This window comes from Leopardus geoffroyi, chromosome E2 (assembly GCF_018350155.1).
Source record: "Leopardus geoffroyi isolate Oge1 chromosome E2, O.geoffroyi_Oge1_pat1.0, whole genome shotgun sequence".
NCBI classification, from domain to species: Eukaryota; Metazoa; Chordata; class Mammalia; order Carnivora; family Felidae; genus Leopardus; species Leopardus geoffroyi.
In genome coordinates this window covers 5,561,286-5,584,173 of record NC_059335.1, presented here as the reverse complement: position 1 = coordinate 5,584,173, position 22,888 = coordinate 5,561,286, and the positions used below count along the sequence as shown (strand labels likewise).

At 40.2% G+C, this 22,888-nt stretch overlaps 1 protein-coding gene across 1 annotated transcript in view; it reads left to right on the top strand.

Annotated features, from left to right (window-relative positions):
- Nucleotides 1-22,888, top strand: part of LOC123578471 (zinc finger protein 736-like) — a gene marked incomplete at its 5' end in the record, with an annotated part of 71,623 nt that overhangs the window by 36,020 nt on the left and 12,715 nt on the right. The window contains one exon of the mRNA XM_045441344.1: nt 19,003-19,092. Coding sequence (XP_045297300.1) covers nt 19,003-19,055 — 53 coding nt within the window. The remainder of the gene's footprint in view (nt 1-19,002; nt 19,093-22,888) is intronic.

Genomic DNA, 22,888 nt, shown 5'->3' with positions numbered 1-22,888 from the left:
CTTCTTCCCTCTCCATCCACCCATCCACCCACCCATCCATCCATCCATCCATCCATCCATCCATCCATCCATCCTTTCCTCCCTCCCTTCCTGCCTTCCTGCTTTCGTCTGCCCATCGTTTCATCCTTCCTTTTTCGTGAGGTTCTCGATACTAGGTTAGTCAGTTAAATGAATCATAGTGTAGCTCTCTGTGACTCATTTATTTCACTGAACATAATACCATCACATCTTAACCATGTGTATAAAGTGACAAGATGTGTTTCTTTTTTAAAGCTGGGTATTATTCTAGTGCATGTATATGCTACATTTTCTTTGCGAACATTTCTATTGTTTTCATTTATTAATGGTTTTCTGAATAATGCTGCTATGAAACTGCTTTTGCAAATATCTCTTGAAGATAGTACTTTGAATTCTTTTGGTTATATACACTCAAGTGGGAGGGCTGGATCATATGAAATATGATTTAAAATTTTTTGAGGAAACTCCATTCTCTTTTCCATAGTGGTTGTGCCATTTGCATTTCCTCTAGTGGTGCATAAGGGTTCCAATTTCTAGTCTTGCTTTCCAATATGTGTAGGTTTTGTTGTTGTTGTTGTTGTTGTTTAATGGTGGGATCTGAACGGGTGTGAGGTGATACCTCACTGCTTGATTTGTATTTCTCTAATGAATAGGGATTTTGAGCATCTCTCATATGCTTGTCTATTTGTATATCTTCCTTGGATTATGTCCATTCAATCCTTTGTCCATTTTTTAATCATGCTAGTTGCTTTTTGGTTGTTGTTGCAAGAGTTCTTTCTATATTCTAGATGTTAATTCTTTATGCTGTAGAGGCTCTGTAAAAATTTTCCTTCCATTTCTCAGATTGCCTTTCTACTCCACTGTTTCCTTAGAATTACTTTCTCTGAATTCCCTGAGTTTAAATATATTGTGTTTCATTTCATTAGCCTCAAGATATTTACTGGTTATTTTTTGAATTTCATTTCGACCCATTGATTGTTCAAGAGTGTGTTGTTCAATTTCCAAATACTTGTGGAATTTCCAATTTTCCATCTGGTATTCATTTTTAGTTCCATTCCATTGTGGTCAAAAAAGATACTGGTATGATTTTAATCTTCTTTATTTTGTTAAACTTATTTCATAGACAAACAGGTTGTCTCTACTAGAGAATGTTCCATGTGTGATTGAAAAGATTGTGTATTCTGCTCTTGCCTGGTGGAGTGATCTATGTTATGTCCATTATATGTAATTGGTCTATAACATTGTTCAAGTACTCTCCTTACTGAACTTGAATGTAGTCTTTTTATCCAGTTAAATCGAAGTACTACCCTTTGCTACTATCATGATGCTGTTTATATCTTGCTTCAGTTCTGTCTTTTGTGCTTCATATATATGGGATCTCTGGTGTTAAGTGCACACATAATGATAATTGTTCTGGTACCTGAGTAATTTCATCTCTTTATCTACATATAATGCCATTTTTCTGTTCCTGCACTCTTTGCACTTAATGTGTATTGTCTGATATTAATATGGCCACCTGTGCCCTCTTTTGGTCTCCATTTGCGTGAAATGTTCATTTAAATACTTTTACTTGCATCTTATGTGTGTCCTTAGATTTGATGTGACTCTCTTGCAGACAAGAGGTTGTTGGATTTTGTGTTTTACTCACTCAGCCAATTTATGCCTTTTAATGGGGGAGTTTAATCTACTTACCATCAAAGTAATTACTGAAAGGGAAAGGCTACTACTGCTGTTTTTTCATAGTTTTCTATACTTCTTGTGCCTATTTCATCCCACTTTTCCTCTTTTATTTGTGTTCCATTATGTTTTTTTGACGTTTGTAGTGATATGTTTTCATACCATTCTTATTTCCTTTTTGTGTCTTCTATAGTTTTGTTTTGTTTTGTTTTTGGTTACTATGGGGATACTTAAAACATCTCAAAGCTGATATTGTCAATACGTACACAAATGTACTACTTAAAATGTCCACCCCTGCATCCACTTTATGTCACCAATAACCCAAATTCTTTTGTTTTATACTCTATAATTTAGATATATCATTTTTATGCCTTAAAAAAATTGTCACAGGGGCGCCTGGGTGGCTTGGTCGGTTAAGCGTCCGACTCCGGCTCAGGTCATGATCTCACGGTCCGTGAGTTCAAGCCCCGCGTCGGGCTCTGTGCTGACAGCTCGGAGCCTGGATCCTGCTTCCGATTCTGTGTCTCCCTCTCTCTCTGACTCTCCCCCGTTCATGCTCTGTCTCTCTTTGTCTCAAAAATAAATAAACGTTAAAAAAAAAATTAAAAAACAATTGTCACAAAAAGAGCAATTTGTGCTATTCACAGCAATAGTCCAATTTTCTCTACTTGTGTAAACACTTACATTTACCAGAGAGCTTTATATTTTCATGTGGTTTTAGTTACTGTTTAGAATCTTTGCATTTTAAGCAGGAAGACTCCTTTTTTTTTTTTCTTCGTTTACTTATGTATTTATTTTGAGAGGGAGAGAGCAAGCAGGGGAGGGACAGAGAAAGAGAGAGAATCCCAAGCAGGTTCTATGCTGGCTTGATCTTATGAAGTATGAGATCACAACCTGAGCTGAAATCAAGAGTTGGATGCTTAACTGATTGAGCCCCTACAATATTTTTGGTTGATATTTTCTGATCTTTAAGTACTTGAATATATTATCCTATGCACTTCCTCATATATGTTCTGCTGAGAAACTATTCATATTCTTAGAGGAGCTCTTTTGCACAAGTTGGATTGCTTTTCTCATGATGTTTCACAATTTTCTGTTCACATGTGATTTTTGATAAATTAATTATAATACATCACTGTGTTAATGTCTTGACATCTATCCTACCTAGAATTCACTGAGGTTCTTGAATTTATCTCTTTTCACAATTGTGAGAATTATAAACCAATAGTTCTTTATGTAAGCTCTCTACCTCCTTTCACTCTCCTCTCCTATAGGGGATCTCCTTAACATGTATATTGGTCCACTTGTTGGTATCCCATAAGTCCCTTAGACTCTGTCCTTTTCCACATGTTTTTTTTTTTTTTCTCCTCTCAATGGGTAACTTAAACTAATGAGTCTTTAAATTGTCTAATTCTGGGGCCCCTGGGTGGCTTGGTTGGTTGAGCGTCTGACTTCGGCTTAGGTCATGATCTCGCAGTTTGTGAGTTCGAGCTGCGCCTCAGGCTCTGTGCTGACAGCTCAGAGCCTGGAGCCTGCTTCAGATTCTGTGTCTCCCTCTCTCTCTGCCCCTTCCCCGCTCATGCTCTGTCTCTCTCTGTCTCTCAAAAATGAATAAACGTTAAAAAAAATTAAATTGTCTAATTCTTTCTTCTGCTTGATCAAGTCTGTTGCTGGCCCTTTAGTGTAATTTTAAATTCAGTTATTGTGCTTTTCAGCTCCCAATTTATACTTGGTTGTTTTTCATACTCTGTCTCTTTTGATTTTCATTTAAGTCATGCATAGTTTACTGGATATCATTTAGTTACTTATCTATTTTTGCCTCTTCCTTCATGAGCACCTTTATGATAGTTATTTTGAATTGTCAGGTAATTAATAGTTTTCTATTAATTTAGAGCCAGTTTTGTAGTTTTATTTTGCTCCCTTGATTGGAACATGTTTTTCTGTTTCTATGTATGCCATCTTTTGGTGAGGATTGGGAATTTATTTTTCTTAATTTAATTTAAATCCAAGTTAGTTAACATGTAGTGTAATAATGGTTTCAGGAGTAGAGTTTAGTGATTCATCACTTCCATATAACACTCAGTGCTCATTCCAACAAGTGCCCTACTTAATGCCCATTGCCCATTTAGCCCATCCCCCCACCCAACACCCCTCCAGCAACCCTCAATTTGTTCTCTGTATTTAAGAGTTTCTTCTGGTTTGCCTTCCTCTCTGTTTTTATCTTATTTTTCCTTCCCTTCCCCTATGCTCACCTGTTTTGTTTCTTAAATTCCACATGAGTGAAATCATATGATATATATGTTTCTCTGACTTATTTCACTTAGCATAATACAGTCTAGTTCCATCCATGTTGTTGCAAATGGCAAGATTCCATTCTTTTTGATTGCCAAGTAATATTCCTGTGTGTGTGTGTGTGTGTGTGTGTGTGTGTGTGTGTGTGTACACCATCTTCTCTTTATCCATTCATCTGTCAGTGGACATTTGGGCTCTTTCCACAATTTGGCTATTGTTGATAGTGCTGCTATAAACACTGTTGTGCATGTGCCCCTTAGAATCAGCATTTTTGTATCCTTTGGATATATATCTACTAGTGCAATTGCTGGGTCATAGGGTAGCTCTATTTTTAATTTTTTGGGGGAAACTCCATACTGTTTTCCAGAGTGACAGCACCAGTTTGCATTCCCACCAGCAGTGCAAAAGGGTTTCCTTTCTCCACATCCTCACCAACATCTGTTGGTGGCTATGTTGATAATTTTAGCCATTCTGATAGGTGGGAGATGGTGGGAGATGGTATCTCATTGTGGCTTAGATTTGTATTTCCCTGATGATGAGTGGTGTTGAGCATCTTTTCATGTGTCTGTTAGCCATCTGGATGTCTTCTTTGGAAAAGTGTCTCTTTATGTCTTTTGCCCATTTCTTCACTGGATTATTTGATTTTGGGGCATTGAGTTTGATAAATTCTTTATGGATTTTGGATACCAACTCTTTGTCTAAAATGTCATTGCAAATATCTTCTCCCATTCCATAGATTGAATTTAGTTTTGTTGATTGTTTCCTTCTCTGTGCAGTAGCTTTTCATCGTGATGCAGTCCCAGTAGCTCATGTTTGTCTTTCTTTCCCTTGCCTCCAGAGACAGATCTCGTAAGAAGTTGCTCTAGTCTAGATCAAAGAGCTTGTTGCCTGTTTTCTCCTCTAGGATTTTGATGGTTTCCTGTCTTACATTTATGTCTTTCATCCATTTTGAGTTTATTTTTGTACATGGTGTAAGAAAATGGTATAGGCTCATTCTTCTCCATGTTGCTATCCAGTTTTCCCAACACCATTTGTTGAAGAGAAGGTCTTTTTCCCATTGGATATTCTTTCCTACTTTGTTGAATATTAGTTGGCCATACATTTGTGGGTCCATTTCTGGGTTCTCTATTCTGTTCCATTGATTTATGTGTCTGTTTTTGTGCCACTATCATATTGTCTTGATGATTATAGCTTTGTAATACAGCTTAAAATTTGGAATTGTGATGTCACCAGCTTTGGTTTTCTTTTTCAACATTGCTATTCAAGGTCTTTTGTGGTTCCACACAAATTTGAGAATTGTTTGTCCTAGCTCTGTGAAAAATGCCAGCGTTATTTTGATAGAGATTGTATTGAATGTGTAGATTGCTTTGTGTAGTATTGATATTTCAACAATATTTTGTTCTTCCAATCTATGAGCATGGAATGTTTTTCCACTTCTCTGTCTTTTTCAGTTTCTTTCATAAGCTTTCTATAATTTTCAGTGTACAGATCTTTTACCTCTTTGGTTAGGTTTATTCTTGGTATTTTACGTTTTGGGTACAATTGTAAATGGAATTGATTCTTTGATTTCTCTTTCTGCTGCTTTATTATTAGTGTATAGAAATGCAAATGAGGGATGTTTGGGTGGCTCAGTAGGTTAAGCATCCAGCTCTTAATTTCAGCTCAGGTCATGGTCTCATAGTTCGTAGGATCAAGCCCTGCATCAGGCTCTGCTCTGACAGTGCAGGACCTGATTCAGGTTCTCTCTCTCTCTGTCTCTCTCTCTGCCCCTCCCCCACTGATGCATGCTCTCTCTTTCCCACTCTCTCTCAAAAAAAAAAAAAAAGGAAGAAAGAAAGAAAATAAATGCAACTGATTTCTGTACACTGGTTTTATTCTATCTTGTGACTTTGCTGAATTTATGGATCACTTCTAACAATTTTTTGATGAGTCTCTTGGGTTTTCCATGTTGAGTTATCATGTTATCTTCAAAGAGTGAAAGTTTGACTTTTCCCCTTTGCTGCTTTCATAATTGTTTCTTGTCTGTGTATTTTGTGAATTTGACTATGATATGCCTTGGTGATGCTGGGTTTTTGTTGAATCTAATGGGAGTTCTTTTTTTTTTTTAATTTTTTTTTTCAACGTTTATTTACTTTTGGGACAGAGAGAGACAGAGCATGAATGGGGGAGGGGCAGAGAGAGAGGGAGACACAGAATTGGAAACAGGCTCCAGGCTCTGAGCCATCAGCCCAGAGCCTGACGCGGGGCTCGAACTCACGGACCGCGAGATCGTGACCTGGCTGAAGTCGGACACTTAACAGACTGCGCCACCCAGGCGCCCCGAATCTAATGGGAGTTCTATGTGCTTCTTGGATTTTGATGTGTGTGTCCTTTTCCAGATTAGGAAATTGGCTCACATAAGCCTCCTGCCCATTTTTCTCTATCTTCATCTTCTAGGACTCTTATCATTCAAATGTTATTTGTCTTTAATAAGTCACCAATTTTTCTAAGTCTTCACTCAGCTCTCTAGTCTCTGGTGTGGGAATTTTGTGCCCTTAGAGACATGCGATCAGGTACCCCTCCTTTGTCTCAGGTTTCTGTCCACTCCCCCACCTTTACTCTGTTTGTGTCCAGGCTGTGTGCCTTCCAGATGGTGCCTACCTCCAGAGTTTTATCTAAGATTGGGCTATGTTTCAAAACCCCATACTTCAGAGATCACTGCAGCTTGGACCCACACTGATTATCTGGGGGTGGGTCTTGCTGAGCAATGGCTGGGTGCCAGTTTGTCCCAGAAAACATTTGCATGATTGTACAGCAGCAGAGGCTCAGAGTTTATGGTAAATCCCAATACACAGCTGGGATCTGGTTTTGCTGTGCTCTGGCATCTTTTTTCCAATATCCATAAATGTGGCAGCTCTTCAGGATCTGCTGGAACTTTTGCCCAGAGGGAAGCTGTATGGCCCCTAAGCCTCTATCAAATGCATTTCAAGCAGGGGAACCACTTCTGCCCATGTGGCACATGGAATCCTTAGACTGCGATCCTGCTTCTGGGGATTTGCCCTACTTCCTCACCAGAGCACCACCAGGCACTGAGAGCTCCAAAACTTCAGAGTCTGTGCTCCACTGTTTATAGAATCCTGGTGGTATTGAAACCCTCTCCTTTCTCCCTGTCAATGGTTTTGGGGAACAGATTTCTTGTCCACTCCTCTACAAATATTTAAATATTTTCACTCTTTGTCTCCAGCTACTTTCGGGGGTAATGGTGTTCTTGTGCAATCACAGTGTGCTGCTCTCTCCCCTTTCTCTTTCTCTCTCTGTGAAAACTGCTCCCTAAGGTCTGAGTCTCTGCAGCTTTTCTCTCCCCCAATTCACCTCTCCATACCACATACCTGCCAAGTTCTCTTGCTCAAATTATGCAGATTGTTGTTTTAATCCTTAGATCAACTTCCTAGGTGTTCAAAATGGTTTGATCCTGATCTAGCTGTGTTTCAGGGACAAGACAAGCTCAGGATCCCCATACTGAACCAATCCTCGAGGATTGGGAATTTAAAAAACAGCCATCGGGGCACCTGGGTTGCTCAGTCGGTTGGGTGTCCGACTTTGGCTCAGGTCATGGTCTCACAGTTTGTGAGTTCAAGCCCTGCATCGGGCTCTGTGCTGACAGCTCAGAGCCTGGAGCCTGCTTTGGATTCTGTGTCTCCCCCTCTCTCTGCCCCTCCCCTGCTCATGCTCTGTCTCTCTATATCTCTCAGTAATGAATAAACATTAAAAAACAAAAAACAGCCTGTGGTCCCAGGATTTATGGACTTGCTTAAATGGAGAACACAACAGCCAGCTGTACAGTAATTCTGGGGTCTGTCAAACATATTCTGGAGATGTGTAATGTCTGAGTGCTTGTAATTTCACAGTTAAACAATTATTGTTTCATGTTAAGTGCACATGATACACCCCTCTCCTGATGTTCTGCAGCTCTGCATTCTCTCTCATGTTGGAACAAATACTTACCTATTTTGTGAATAACCACTACAATGCAACAAGAGGGTGTTCCCACTCCCTCAGCCCTCCATTTCAGGCATGACAGAAATAAGTCCTCCAGGCAGCTGCAAAGAATCAGACTGTTGCCCATATACATCACTCACGTCTTTCTCTCCTGAGCAGAGTTGAGAGTTTTCTCACAGTCTTGCCATGGAGTGCCAGGTAGGGTGAGCAGCTACTGTGGGCAAGTATAACAAACTTTTCTTCTTTCTTCAAACTGGATCTTCTTCATTTGTGCTTGCTTGTGGGTGCTGTGTTCTCCCAACTGGCTTTTGGAGCACTCAAAAAGGCAATTTGTCCAATTTGTGTCTTCATGGAGGAATAAAGTCTTGGTGCTTCCTATTTCTCCATCTTCCCAATGCCCTATGATGGATATGAATTTTGTACATTAACATTTTAAAGTATATATATATACATAAGTGCAATAAGTGGGTTAATTCTTTTGATAACTTCCAGCTATGTCTTCTCATCACATCCTGGGATTGTTGACAAAGACAGGGGAAGAAGATTTATTCCCTACAGTGGTACTGGGAAGATATGGAAGCTGTGGCTTCAAGAATTTGGTTAATAAAAGACTAAGAAGGTGATGGAAAAAGTTGAAGGGTAGAAAGAATGTTATAATGGATGTAACTAAACTGGGACAATTACCTTTAAAGGAATCCTTACTCCCAGAAGAGATAAAGAATGTAAAACATTTGGGGAAAGCCCCAGTTTAAGACACTGATGTTTGCAGAAGAAGGTCTTTATGAACACAAAGACCCAAATCCACTTTTTTTTTTTTTTTTAGCATGTGTATTCTCTGAAAGGAAATTTGGAAATTCTGGAAAGCTACGTATTCCATGCTGAAAGTAATGTTTTGGGCCATTTCAAATATATGAAGGATTAATTACTCGAGCATTTTTGTAGATTAGAACTTTGAAAATAAAGATTTAAAAGGCTAAATATATATAGGGGAGCCTGGGTGGTTCAGTCGGTTAAGCCTCCGACTTCGGCTCAGGTCATGATCTCACAGTTCGTGAGTTGGAGCCCCGCATTGGGCTCTGTGCTGACAGCTTAGAGCCTGGAGCCTGCTTCAGATTCTATGTCTCCCTCTCTCTCTGCTCCTCCTCCACTCATGCTCTCTCTCTCCTTCAAAAATTAAAAAAAAAAAAAGGCTAAATATAATCAATTTGAGAAGTCCTTTTCTAATGGTTCATTATTCTTCTGCCAACAAATTCTTCCTTGTTCCAAAGTCCCTAATTTTGATAAACATGGGAGCGTCTTTATCCAACCATCACTGTTAAATAGGTTTCACATAATACACAGCCTACAGCAACTATCTGTAATGCCTTAGGAAGGCCTTTTGTGAGGACTTTATCTTTAATAAGTATCAAAGTGTTTATAGTGGAGACAGAACTTATGAATACAACGAATCTGGGGAAAACATTTACAAGGTTGAAATCATAATAAAGTTTAGAGAACTCACTTTCCAGATATCATTATAAAAGAAAAAATGTCAGAAAGTCTTTTTTCAAAGCTTCAGCCTTTTTATATGTCATTGTATTCTTACTGAATAGAAGATTTACAAATGTAGTGAATGTGGTAAATCTTTTTTCCAGTCTTCAAAACTCACTCATCAATAGGTTTCATACTGAGAATAAACCTTACATATGTAAAGAATGTGGCAAAGTCCTTAACCAGTAATCAAAATTATCTGGAAGGTACATACTGGGGAGAAACCTTGAAACTGTCAAGAATGTGGCAAAGCCTTTAATAAGCACACAAACCTTTCTGAATATAAGAGAATATTTACTGGGAAGAAATATTAGAAATCTGAACAATTTGGTGAAGCCTTTAACCACTGCTTAAATCTTCTTTGATATCAGAGTATACATTCCTGGGAGAAACCTGAACAATATAGAAATCATAGCAAAGCCTTTCACCAGGACAACCTAAGTTAAACAAGCATACTGGGGAAAAAACTTATAAATGTAAAGAATGTGGAATGCATGTAAAGAATGTGGAAAAGCTCTACATGGAACTCAACATCAGAGAATGTATAGTGGATAATAACCCTTGAAATGAACAGACAAAAAAAGTTGTTGTGAATGTACATATCAGAAAAAAAGAATCATACAACATAAAAATTTAAATATGTAAAGCTGGCAATGTGTAAGATGAAAAAAAATATATAATTAACAGCAGAAAATTCACAGTGAAAAGCACTAAGTGTACACAACTTTTTAGATATTAATCTAAATCAGAGTATTTATTACTGAGAATAAAACAGGTTAAAACACATTGTTTATAGTAGAGCCTTCCACATGTTAGGTGCTCTGACCTCTATGCAGTTGAAATAGGTGTGTTGCTTTTGATTCCCACAAAATTTAACTATTAACAGCCTACTATTGACCAGAAACCTTCCTGAGAATATAAACAATTTGGTCAACATATATTTGGAATGTTATAGGCAAAACCATGGAAACCACAACTCTCAGATTATTATATCAGAGAAAGAAGACTGGTTATTGAATGTTTGTAGTCTGTATTTTGACCAAGTATTATACAGTGATTTTGCAGTGGTTTTTTTTGAACTGAATATATTTTATTTAATAAAACTGAAAGGGTTTTCATGTGTTAACACTGATTTGTAATGAAGGAAGTGTTATCCTTGAACCAACCTTAACCTACTCTGTCTTAAACAACATTGTAGGTAAATAGACTGTAATGACAAAGTACACTTGAACCTTGAACATGTGGTTTTGCACAGTGCATATCCACTTACATCCATATTTTTTAATGGTACAATACTGTAAGTGTATTTTCCTTATGATTTTTGCAATAACATTTTTTCTCTACCTTAATATAGTCTATAATATGTATAACATAGAAAATATGTGTTTATGGACTGTTTATGTTTTCAGTGAGGTTTCTGGTCAACAGTAGGCTATTTGAAGTTAAATTTGGGGGAGTGAAGCATTATATATGTATTTTCAGCTGCTGGGGGATTGAAGAATCAACCCCTCCATTAGTCCACAGTCAACTGTACTTATGAATGCCGTGGGATAACATCACAATATTCCCTTTTTCCAGTAACCTGAAATTATTTGAGATTATTTTCCCCCAATTTATGTACTGTATCTTTTCCTCCATTTTGTAACTACTCAGACATTACAATGGTTCGAATATAGATGATATAAAAGTATTATTGAGAGTGTAGCTAATTTGTTTATATTGCACTGGACTCCATTTTATATTACCAGGTTGCCTGTAGGAGGCTCGAACTGACATTAGCTCCTTCTAATAGCTAATGTATTAGATAACAGCCCCCAAAGTCACAAGCTAGTGTACGTTCCTGATATGATATCCCCATTAGTCCTTGTGAACACCAGTCTCCACCCCCAGTGTATTTACCTGTGCACCCTTTGGAGAAGACGCCCACAGAGTTTACCATACTCCACTCATTTTGCTTCAGATTGTGCATTTTAGACTTGGCCCAGGCATGGCAAGGCATTACAACCATGAACCATAATAAAGGCACCTGCCCCAGTTCCTGCCAGTCTCTGCCTCAACTTGAAGGCATACTGTATACATGCTGTTAGGTCTATGAGTAATAAACCTATTTCAATTTCCTCTGTGTTCTTGCATTGAACTATGGCTCACGATCTAATTCCCAGGGGCTGTACTTAACAAATAATAATTTATCACAGTCACTGCAAATATAATTATAAGCCATACCTGCACAATTCTAAATCAGTATTTGTAAAATTTTATTCTGTAGTATCCTTTGCCCATGTCCTTTTTCTGAGTGTTCTGAACACAAAAGACTTCCATGATTTTGATATGCATGGAATGCAAATTGTAAATTTACCAAGCTTAAGATATAATTGAGGTGTAACAGGACTAATGAGGGAAAAGTTTGTGCGTGTACGTGTACCAATATCTTCACAATAAAAGGGAACATCAGATCAATGTAGGTAATGTCAAAGTTTCAAAACTGATGATTTCCTGGCAAACTCAAATGTTACAGATTCATAATAAGAACACTTTTCTGTACATTGTGTTGAATTTTTCTCTCCCAAATCTCATGACTCTTGATGTGAGAATCTGCCCATGCAAATCCTGTCATGTCTATCTGCCTATTACTTGTGTGGGATATACTCTGTTCTCTTGTTCCAATGTTCATGAACCATTGTTTGTATGACTTGCTCAGGGATTTTAAGAATGGCTTGCATTGAATTACATGCTGTGCAGATATTAATTAACATGGGATTAGTTATACAGTAAGCCTATTAAGTTCCATGTGTAATTGATATATTTCATTCTGTCTCAGTGGGACAAGAGCACTGTTTCAGCTTTCTTTAGTTAATGTTTCCTTCACTTTTTATAAATGATATGTTCCAAGTTGTTCACATTGCTGTGACAATTAATCAGGCAATGAGAAAGCATGAAATATGGCCTTTTGTAGCAACGTGGATGGAACTGGAGAGCTTTATGCAAAGTGCAATGAGTCATACAGAGAAAGACAGATACCTTATGTTTTCACTCTTAGTGGATCCTGAGAAACTTAACAGAAGACCATGGGGGAGGGGAAGGAAAAAAAAGTTAGGAAGGGAGCCAAACCATAAGAGACTCTGAAAAACTGAGAACAAACTGAGGGTTGATGGGGGGGGGGGTGGGAGGGCGGGGAGGGTGGGTGAGGGGCATGGAGGAAGGCACCTGTTAGGATGAGCACTGGGTGTTGTATGGAAACCAATTTGACAATAAATTAGATATTAAAAAATAAATAAAATAAAAAAATATGAAGATGTCATAAGTCATGGGTCATTTTGATATTTGTTTGAAGTGAACAAGCATGGGACAGTTCTGGGTGTGTAGTAGTTTTCTATACTTAGGAAGATAACAGTATTCCATTGGGAGTAATGTTACTGCCCCATGTAAGAGATGAAAACAATCCGATGAAGTCTTGGCCTGAATTCTGCATGTGGAGAGAGACAGGACACTTGTCCTGGGCTACTAGTGACTCTTAACTTAGGAAGGTAAACTCTAATCGTTTTCTTTCCAAATCATCTCTAGTTCTTTGATGTCTCCTCATTTCTATTCCCATCAACCTAGGCATCAGAGCTGTCCTACTCCCACATCAGTCACTCGGGCCCTTGTACGTTCGTTCTCATGAGCAGTTTGGATTTTTTTCTGAGCAATGAGAAATGATCTTTTAAAAAAAAAATTTTTTTTTACATTTATTTATTTTTGAGAAACAGAGTGAGACAAAGTGTGAGCGGGAGAGGGGCAGAGAGACAAGGAGACACAGAATCTGAAGCAGGCTCCAAGCTGTGAGCAAGCAGTCAGCACAGAGCCTGATGCGGGGCTCAAACCCACAAATTGTGAGATCATGACCTGAGCTGAAGCCAGACGCTCAACCGACTGAGCCACCCAGGTACCCTGAGAAATGATCTTTAAACAGATCATTGGAGGCCATACTTAAGATTTTTTTTTTTAACGTTTATTTCCTTCTGAGAGACAGAGCACGAGGCAGGGAGGGTCAGAGAGAGAGGAAGACACAGAATATGAAGCAGGATCCAGGCTCCGAGCTATCAGCACAGAGCCCCATGTGGGGCTCGAACCCACGAACCACGAGATCATGACCTGAGCCAAAGTCAGCCCCCCAACCAACTGAGCCATCCAGGCGCCCCTATGTATAAGATTTAAATACAACATTGTCACCACTTCATTGAGATAAGAGGAAAGAGGTGTCAGTGGGCCACAGGTTTAATTCAGACACTTGGCACTGAGAGAGTTATGAGGGCAGATAAAACATGATGATGGTATCCTTTGAGAGGAAGATAAGACTGACCTAAGAAAATATGGAGAACTCTTGAAATGTGGGTGCACAAATGGGAGGGAGTTCTTTTTGTCACTCCAAAGGCTTAGGAACCTACATGTGATGAGCAAATGTGACAGAGATGGAGACTTGGGAAATGTGGGTTTCAGAGAAGTCAGTTCCTATCTTCATGAGTTCATAAATTCTATGTATTGCTGAGGACAGGGGATGCCGGATGACAAAGATTCCTGTACTTTTCAGGCCAAAATCAGTTGTGATGGATGGAGAGGGTTTGCTGGAAGATGCAAATGTTGTGGGTATAGCTTTCCAATGTCATATGGCAGAGTAGATACGGGAAATGAGGAAGCCTTGTGGACCCTGGCAGGAGCAGCAAACTGCACTGACCTTCCACAAAGCACTAGAATCTTAGGTTTATAAACACATGTTGGTCTGATCCACTGTAGATGGATGACATTCCAGTGAAGCTGATCCACAGCTGGGAGGAAAACTCAGTCCTGCTTGAGCCCCATGATGAGTGTTCTACTCAGGATTGTGCAAGGTACTGATTAGTTGGGGAGCAGTTCACCAGTCAGAGGCAATGAGTATTTCTGCCCCAAACAGTCCACTAGTTTTTAGGCTAGAAGCCCCTCTGTTCATTCACAGCCCATGTAGCATTTTTTCCCTATCTGATGTGTGTCTGTGTGTGTGGGGGGAGAAACAGGATTTCTGTCCATTGTGGAGACAGATGATACCATGAAGTTGGGAACCAGGTTATGCTTGCAATTAACATTAGCACAAGTACTAATAATGCATTTGGGGGTAGCTGTTCTTTTGTGTTCCACTATACCATGAAAAGGCCAATGTGTACGTAATACAAAAGAAGATGTATATTTGTATTATGTAAACAGTGAGTAGATAAATGTTCATGTCTGATAAAATGGCATATACACCCTATGGTGCGCTCTAGCTTTTCCATTTCTTCCCTGTGGTGTTGCCCACCTGCAGGCGTTGTGGTCACACTTGCTCTCCCGTGGTCATAGATGCTTGCCCCACTATCAGGTATCAGACCATGTTCCACGCAGCAAGGAGGGAGTGTAAATATGATGGGACTTAAGGAACTTACTCTGCAACACTCCTTTTTGTCTCAGGATAGGCCATCCTTTTCAAGGCAGTTCTGTCTTGCTGGCATACCACAACTCTAAGTAAAAACATATCTGTAACACAGGTGGATATGTGAGATTGTTGGGAATGGCCAGTGTTACCTGAAGTGTTTCAAGGCATCTGACACAAAGGACATCATGCCTTGCACTGGAATCAGCTGCTATGGAAAGCACCTGAAATTTAGAGTGTGCTTACTCAGATGTGCAAGAATTGTATAATGTATGCAAAAGGAGTGCTAATTCTTTATACTTGGGCACAAAGAGCTGCTTAAGCATGCAATTATTTATTGTCTTGTACTAAAAATCATGAAATACAGATTCATAGTGAGAATGCTGCTTTATTCAATTCCATTATAAAATATAACACCTGTTAATGTGTGGCTATATGTGTTTAATATCTTATCTGATGAAATGTTTGAATAAATGCCAATTCACAATAAATTGTATTATTTGATGAAAGCTTGTGAGGACAAATGTATTTTGGGTAATTCCAGGATGCTCAAGGAGGGCGTTGAGGAGGAAATGAGTCATGGAAGACATTAAAACTGAAATAGACCATGTTAGAGTCAGACTTATTAACATGTGTATGTTTTGTGTGTGTGTGTGTGTGTGTGTGTGTGTGTGTGTGTGTGTGTGTTCCACTATGTTAGTGGAACATAGAGGGTTCCTAAGACTGACTTTTCTGTGCATAACTCAGGGATGACCTTTGATTTAGTTACTACAGAGACTGTCAAATTAATTTTGGATCAGATTTACTTGGAGCATTTACAAAATATCAGATATCTAGGCCTCTTCCCATGTTACTATTTCTTTTTTTTTTAATGTTTTATGTTTATTTTTTTTGAGAGAGAGACAGAGTGAGAGTGGGAAGGAGGAGCAGAGAGAGAGGGAGACACAGAATCCGAAGCAGGCTCCAGGCTCTGAGCTGTCAGCACAGAGCCCAATGTGGGGCTCGAACTCATGAAATCATGACCGGAGCCAAAGTCGGATGCCCAACCGACTGAGCCACCAGCTGCCCCCCATGTTACTATTTCAATAGTTCTGGGCTGTAACTCCCCAATTTTCCTTTCTCACAAGTTCTCAGGTGACACCTAAGGGCTAAGTTTTGGGAAGCTACTTGGAGAAAAAATGTCTGGGGGCATATTTATGGTTGTCATTTTCAATAAAGATATTAGCCCATGGTGGTGCCTCGGTGGCTCAGTTGGTTAAGGATACGACTTCGACTTAGGTCATGATCTCGTGGTTTATGAGTTCAAGCTCCACATCGGCTCTGCCCTGACAACATGGAACCTGCTTCAGATTCTCTGTCTCCAAGTCTCTCTGCCTCTCCCCATGATGCACTCACTCACTCTTTCTCAAAATAAACAAACATTAAAAAAAAAAAAATCAGCCTGGGACGATGCAGTCAGATACACAGATGACCATGAATTATTGTAGGTGGACTCTGATCTTGGTTTCTAGATGGAAAACCTGTGTTTTAAGCTTGAAAGGTTGACCAGTGTACCTTGTCCTCAGTAGTAAAATAAATACCCACTCTGTTATGTAACATCAGTAGAAAAGGAATCAGATATGTCCAAATGCATAAAGCCATAAGGGTTAAATCATTAGAATAAAGCATTAATAACAGTGAACCATACATTTTAAAAGCTTTAGAATGACTTTAGACTTTGGTGAATAGTGTAGATTGGATTTCATTTTTCGTGAGCCCACAACTCATGTTTCCCTGCTGTTTTCACTGTTTCTGAATATAAATATTGAACCATGGAAAATGGTAGCTGTGTATTGAGAGTGGAAATGATCTTCCTGGTCCAGATTTTCACTGGAAACCTGCAGGATTTCTAATGTCATCATTTTCCTTTACTGTAGTGGAACCAGGCAAGGTTGACAGGTTTTTCTTCTATGGGACCTGGAACACCAAATGATTTATATGCACATGAAAACTTAGTAGCACAGAAGGGCTTATCAGCCTGGGTTTACAATAAACATCCTTTGGCAAGTTTTAGGAACCAGCATCACCCGTGCTCCCTGTGAGAGTCTGTCTATTGGTCAGGGTGAGAGCATTGGTGCTGCTTTAACTATGAGCTCCAGGTGATTCTCAGGTGAGGTCAGGGTGAAACACGAGGATTCGCAGCCATGTTTGGGAGGGCTGCGTCTGCCTTTCAGTAGAAGAGATGATGATAGTCTGTTTGGCGGGGACTTGGAAGGGGCAGGTCAGTGCAGCCCCATTCTCTGAGCTGTGGCAGGAAGTGTGGCTGTCTGTAGGAGGGGAGGACATCTGAAACCGGGAAGGAGAAACTCACAGGTAAGTGTCCCCGGAGGAGCTCCTTTATTCTGAATCTCTCCTGTGGCAAAGTCAAGGAGAAGGCAGCGTTTACTGCATTTCAAGATTCTTCTGCCTCTGAGGTGATGAAAGCAGGTGAAGAGGCTGTGGTGAGGCCTTTAAAGGCCTACAGGTGTGATTTCTCCACCTACTAGCACCTCAGAAAGCACTTGAGAGCAGAAGGGAGAGGAAGAAACGGCTGCTTCTCAGGTAAATCTTGTCCTGACTGAGCTCAGGGCCTGTGTCCTCATCTCTTACTGAAATGCTATGACTGTAGAGCTTGAAAACATTTTTTTTTTCTTAACCTTTGATGGACCTGTCTGGCAAATTTCTTTTGGACTAGTATTTATCCCTTTTATGATAGTCAAATTCAGCTCTTTAGGACATTCCTGTGTTACATCCCTGGGCCTTCTCTCCATTCTCTCCAACTGGGGTTTCAGGACCCCAGTGAAGGGGGAGAATATGTAATATTTAGGGACTGTCTGGGTGTGGCCTGAGTCTATGTAAACTAGTTAATGAACATGAACAAACAAAACAGATGACTGTTGGGCCCAAAATAAGTGGGTCTTTGGAAAAGAGAGCCTTGCTGTTGAGATTTCTTAAAAAAGAAAGAGAGAGAGAGACTATTTAAAATACACTAAAGATGATAGGACATGGAACCAATATGTCGCTTGAAATTCGTATAAAGCTGCTGTATTTTGCATGTTTGGAATTATACCATGATTTGTGTTTGGTTTGTGTTTTTGGGAACTATATCACAGCAGCAATGAGTCGTTCTCTGCATCAGGACACTGGTTATCAATTTGATTCGTTACAGTTCATGTTGACTTTATTCACTTGGTTCAGGGTCTCTCTCCCAGATTCACCCAGAAAGTGAAAGCTCTCACCTTTCTTTACTGGAGATCCTGGCCTTTGCAAATAAAAGTTCATATTAGTCCTTGATCTCTTAAGATTCCACTTTGTTCTGCACATTGTCACAGATATTCTCTCATTTATCACTCTTTTATTTTCAGCAAAAGGCAATCAGTATCCTATAATTATGGTATGTTCAAGTATCTTAAAATTCCATAAAGGACATCATTTCAAAAAGGAACTAATAAGGCATTTGTTGGTGTAAAGGAGGAAGTATTTATGATGTTTTTAAAAAAAAATTTTTTTTTCAACGTTTATTTATTTTTGGGACAGAGAGAGACAGAGCATGAACGGGGGAGGGGCAGAGAGAGAGGGAGACACAGAATCAGAAACAGGCTCCAGGCTCTGAGCCATCAGCCCAGAGCCCGACGCAGGGCTCGAACTCACGGACCGCAAGATCGTGACCTGGCTGAAGTCGGACGCTTAACCGACTGCGCCACCCAGGCGCCCCTATGATGTTTTATCTTTACTTGAACCTTCCCTTTGCCCTGAGGTAATATGATCCTCACTCTAGATTAGACATAATTCTAGGACCTAAATGGCATGGAATATTGTTGTACACATTGCACAAGCAGCTATCTATTCTTTATTTTGACTCACTAGTACTTCAAATTGGAATTAAGGAGTGGGACATTGAAAAGGCTTCCCAAGTGCTCTAAAGAGGCCACCAGGAAACAGGGTTGGGAGAAATAATTTTGTATATCATTTGTAATATGCTGTCTTCTCTGATAAACATAATGCTTGAGTTGAAATCCTAGATTCTCCGGCAAGACTCATGTTTTTTGTTTTCTTTTGTTCTTGGTAAATAGGTCTTGCTCTCTCTGGATCTGGTCAAGATTTCTGGAAAAGGAAAGAGCCCTGACATGTGAAGAGAAAGGAGACATTACCCACACATGCAGGTAAGTGGGAATGAATGCACCAGATGACAGAGGTAAGGGCCAAAGATCAAAGGAGAAAACGTGACCTTAAACTGTGATTTTGAAAGCTCTGCTTCAATGGACTGATTCTGGAAACCTGGGTTTATTTCTGTGGTGGTCACAGAGGGACCTATCCCGTCTCCCTCTTGTCATGTTCCTACATCCTCTAAAGAATTCCCTTCTGTGCCAATGTCTTCCATGGCATTCACAGTGAAACCCAAATGCCTCCCCATGGCCAATGAGGGACTGTGTGATCTGAAGGCTATTCCATTGCTTTTGGGTGGCAGGTGAAAATCTTTACACATAGGCAGTTTCTAAGTAGAGGCCCCAATGTGATTTACTTCTCTCCCACTTTTGGGTACTCTTGTCTGTTGCAGACATGCACAAACTCTGGTACATCAGGAATGTGTGGGTAAATTGAATCTCCCATATCAAATAGTATACAGAGCAGCCTTCCCCATAGAGGTTTCCCTATTGACCAGACCCTATACTTCATCCTCAGAAATGTACCTGGGAGCATGGTGCTTGGGTGGCTCAGTCAGTTAAGCGTCCAACTTCAGCTCAGGTCATGACCTCATGGTTTGTGGGTTCGAGCCTTGCTTTGGACTCTCTGCTGACAGCTGAGCCTGGAGCCTGCTTCAATTCTGTCTCCCTCTCTCTCTCTCTGCCCCTCCCTGGCTCACTTGCTTGCTCTCTCTTAAATAAACATTAAAAAAAAGAAATGTACCTGGGAGCCTCAGTGTTCACATTGGCCTCACAATGGAATACGTTGGGCCACTTCATTAATACCTAATTGATGCTAGGCCCCATCAAGAACTAAGTGCCAAAATCTTTGGGGTTGGGACACTGGAGATGGTAGTGCAAAAAACTACACAGGGTATCCCAACGGGAAGGCAAAGCTGAGAACTTTTCTAAACGTTGCTTGTCAAAATTTCATGTATATACCAATCACTTCAGGTTACCATTAAAAAAGATTCTAGGGCCCCACACTCAGATATCATGACTCCCTAGGACTAGATGAAGGTCATTAGTTTATACTTTTAACAGTCATTGAGGCTGGCAACCCAAGACTACATTTCCAATAGCACTAAGCTAGAGAAAGCAGAAGAGCACACCCGAGCCCCTTACACCCAACCATCTTATCTCAACATAAACACTGCTGTTGCCAGTGTGAAGATTAACAGCTTCTGGAAAGATGGCCTTTTCTGCTCATCCCCTGCAAGTTGGAAAGGGACTAGATAAGGCAGGGATGTCTGAGCAAGGCTGTTTGGGGTACATAATAGGTACTCATTCTTGAATGTTAATGAGCATCTTTTCCATGCTCTAGGTATAGGAGGATGCAGTGTGTCCAAGATACTGTGCAGGGAATCAGACCCACATTACATGCGTCAATCTTTCCAAGTGCCTTGGGAGTTGGGTACTGCACATTCATTTTTTCCAGGTGGGTTTTGGATGCTGGGTGAGCCTTCCTGGGATGAGAGATGGCTTCTCTTCTTTTTCATCATCAGTAATCTTGAAACAATGTTGGATATAATGGCACAAATATAGAGAAAAGATTGGGAAAGAGAAAAGAAGGGTGGATTAGAGGGATATTTAATAGGCCACTGATTTTCCTTACCTATTTGGTTAATTTTATTAAAGAATTTTTTTAATGTTTATTTATTTTTGAGAGAGTGACAGAGAGAGAGAACGAGTGGGGGAGGGGCAGTGAGAAGAGACACAGAATCTGAAGCAGGCTCCAGGTTCTGTCAGCACAGAGCCCAAAGTGGGTCTCCAACGCACCAAATGTGAAATCAAGACCTAAGCAGAAGTCAGCGGCTTAACCATGTGAGCTGAGCCTCCCAGGCGTCCCCAGGTACCCAGTGTTTGGTTAATTCTAAATGTGGACTCTCAAAGGATGTCCCGGGAACAGAAGATGGGATGCTTTGGGTTACCTTGGAAGCACTGTTTTAACCAGATAGGTGAAAAGGACTCACCAAGTTGTAAGTGCTTGACTCTCCTCTATCTGAGTCTGAGCCTCAAGAAATTTTGAGCATCAACTTGGGCCACCCAGTAAGTGGAGCTGCCAGAAACTCTGTCCTCTGAGCTGTTCTTTGAAAGGAGGATCAGGGACTGACTGTGGAGGCATGGAGGGCAGTATCAGGGCCCAAGAGGTCATCTTTGACAGAATCTGAAGGGAAAATTCTCTGTTGGGCTTTGCAAGCTGCATTTAGGCAGAGGGTCTCTTCCCAATGCAAATTCAGGGGTAGCTGAGCTCTGTGCCCAGTATTAGGCGCGAAGCATGGGCCAGGAATGGGGCTGGGGGTGGTGTGTGAGAAGGACCACTGGAGGTGGGATTGATGGGTCTGGTTGAGCCAAGATGCAAGGCTCATGCTGGATAGACCTGGGCAGGTGAAAGAAGCCCGTGACTGTAGGTTTAGTCCCAAGAGGAGAGGTCTGTGCTACAAGTCCCCTGTGCGCATGTGCCACACTTGGTGGCAACCTATCTGCGCAGGCGCGGTGGGGAGCCATTACCAAGAGTGAAGTCTGGGCAAGTGAGGGCACTTTTATTGAGGTCTTAGGCGCACGTGCAAGAGTGAGCAGCGAGGGGCAGGGAAAGAGGTCACACTGACTCTTAGACCCACAATGCAAGTGGGCAAAATGGAAGGTGATACTGTGTGGTGGTAAATGATGAACTGATGTACATTCACATTTTCAAGGGTTAATTTGACCGTTCAATTGATCTATTCAGATGATTGAGCATGTCCACTTGTAGGAGGTAGTGATAAGGGTTTTACAGAGTAGGTGGAAGCAAAGGAAGGAGAGTGTTTTATTGCATACACCTTAAGCATTTCCTTGATTTTTGGAAGGCCTAGTTGACTGTAATTGCTTGTTCTTAAGTTAATTTTTGTCCTCTCCAGTGCAGTGACAGCGAATTACATCAAGGTTTCCCTACAGAGGCTTTGGTGGCATTAGAACCACCACAGGCTATGGCTTCCCTATTTCATTTAACTGTGGAAACATGGTTGGTAGGATATCATGTGGTCTTTGTTTTAAATCCATTAGCAGGGGACATGTAGAAATAGTCCATTCAGTATAAGAATGCAGTCATGATGATGCAACAATCTCCAGAACCACCCAGTTAAGTCACATGTGTTCACCTCAAAGATCACATTTCATGATGTGTGTGATAGGAAGAATCAGACACATTCAACTATGTAAGCGTATTAACAAGAAACTGTTGGAACAAGGACGTTTTCGTTACAATTACTGTGGTATATGATGCATTTTTGTTTTTGTGAAATTGAATTCTACTGGTGTGAAAATACCACCCTCATGTAGCATTAAGAAAAACAATTTGAGAGTAAGTTTGATGTGACAATATTTATAGAAACATTGAACCAAGCACAAGATATTTTAGCGCCTGTGTGTTACTCAATTTCAAGTGCAATTTCACATACACTCTGAATTTGCATAAGAGGGAAGATCCACCTCTACTTGAAAAAGTTATGTCTGAAGATCTAGCTATTTTTGACAAGAATTAATGTTACTTTTTATTTTATGAGCATATACTTTATAATTTTCATATTATAATTAATGATATGCCTAAGGTAGTTGTTTTCTATCACTACCATAACCAGTCATCATGATTTTAGGAGGGAATGTAAACACAATTGTGTTGTTAATAAATGTGAATTTCAGTGGACTTGGCTTTACTTTCTGTTCAGGGTTTTGTGAGGTTAAAAATCAAGGTTTCATGAGGCAAATATCTTCTGGGTCACCACCCTCATTCCCTTAT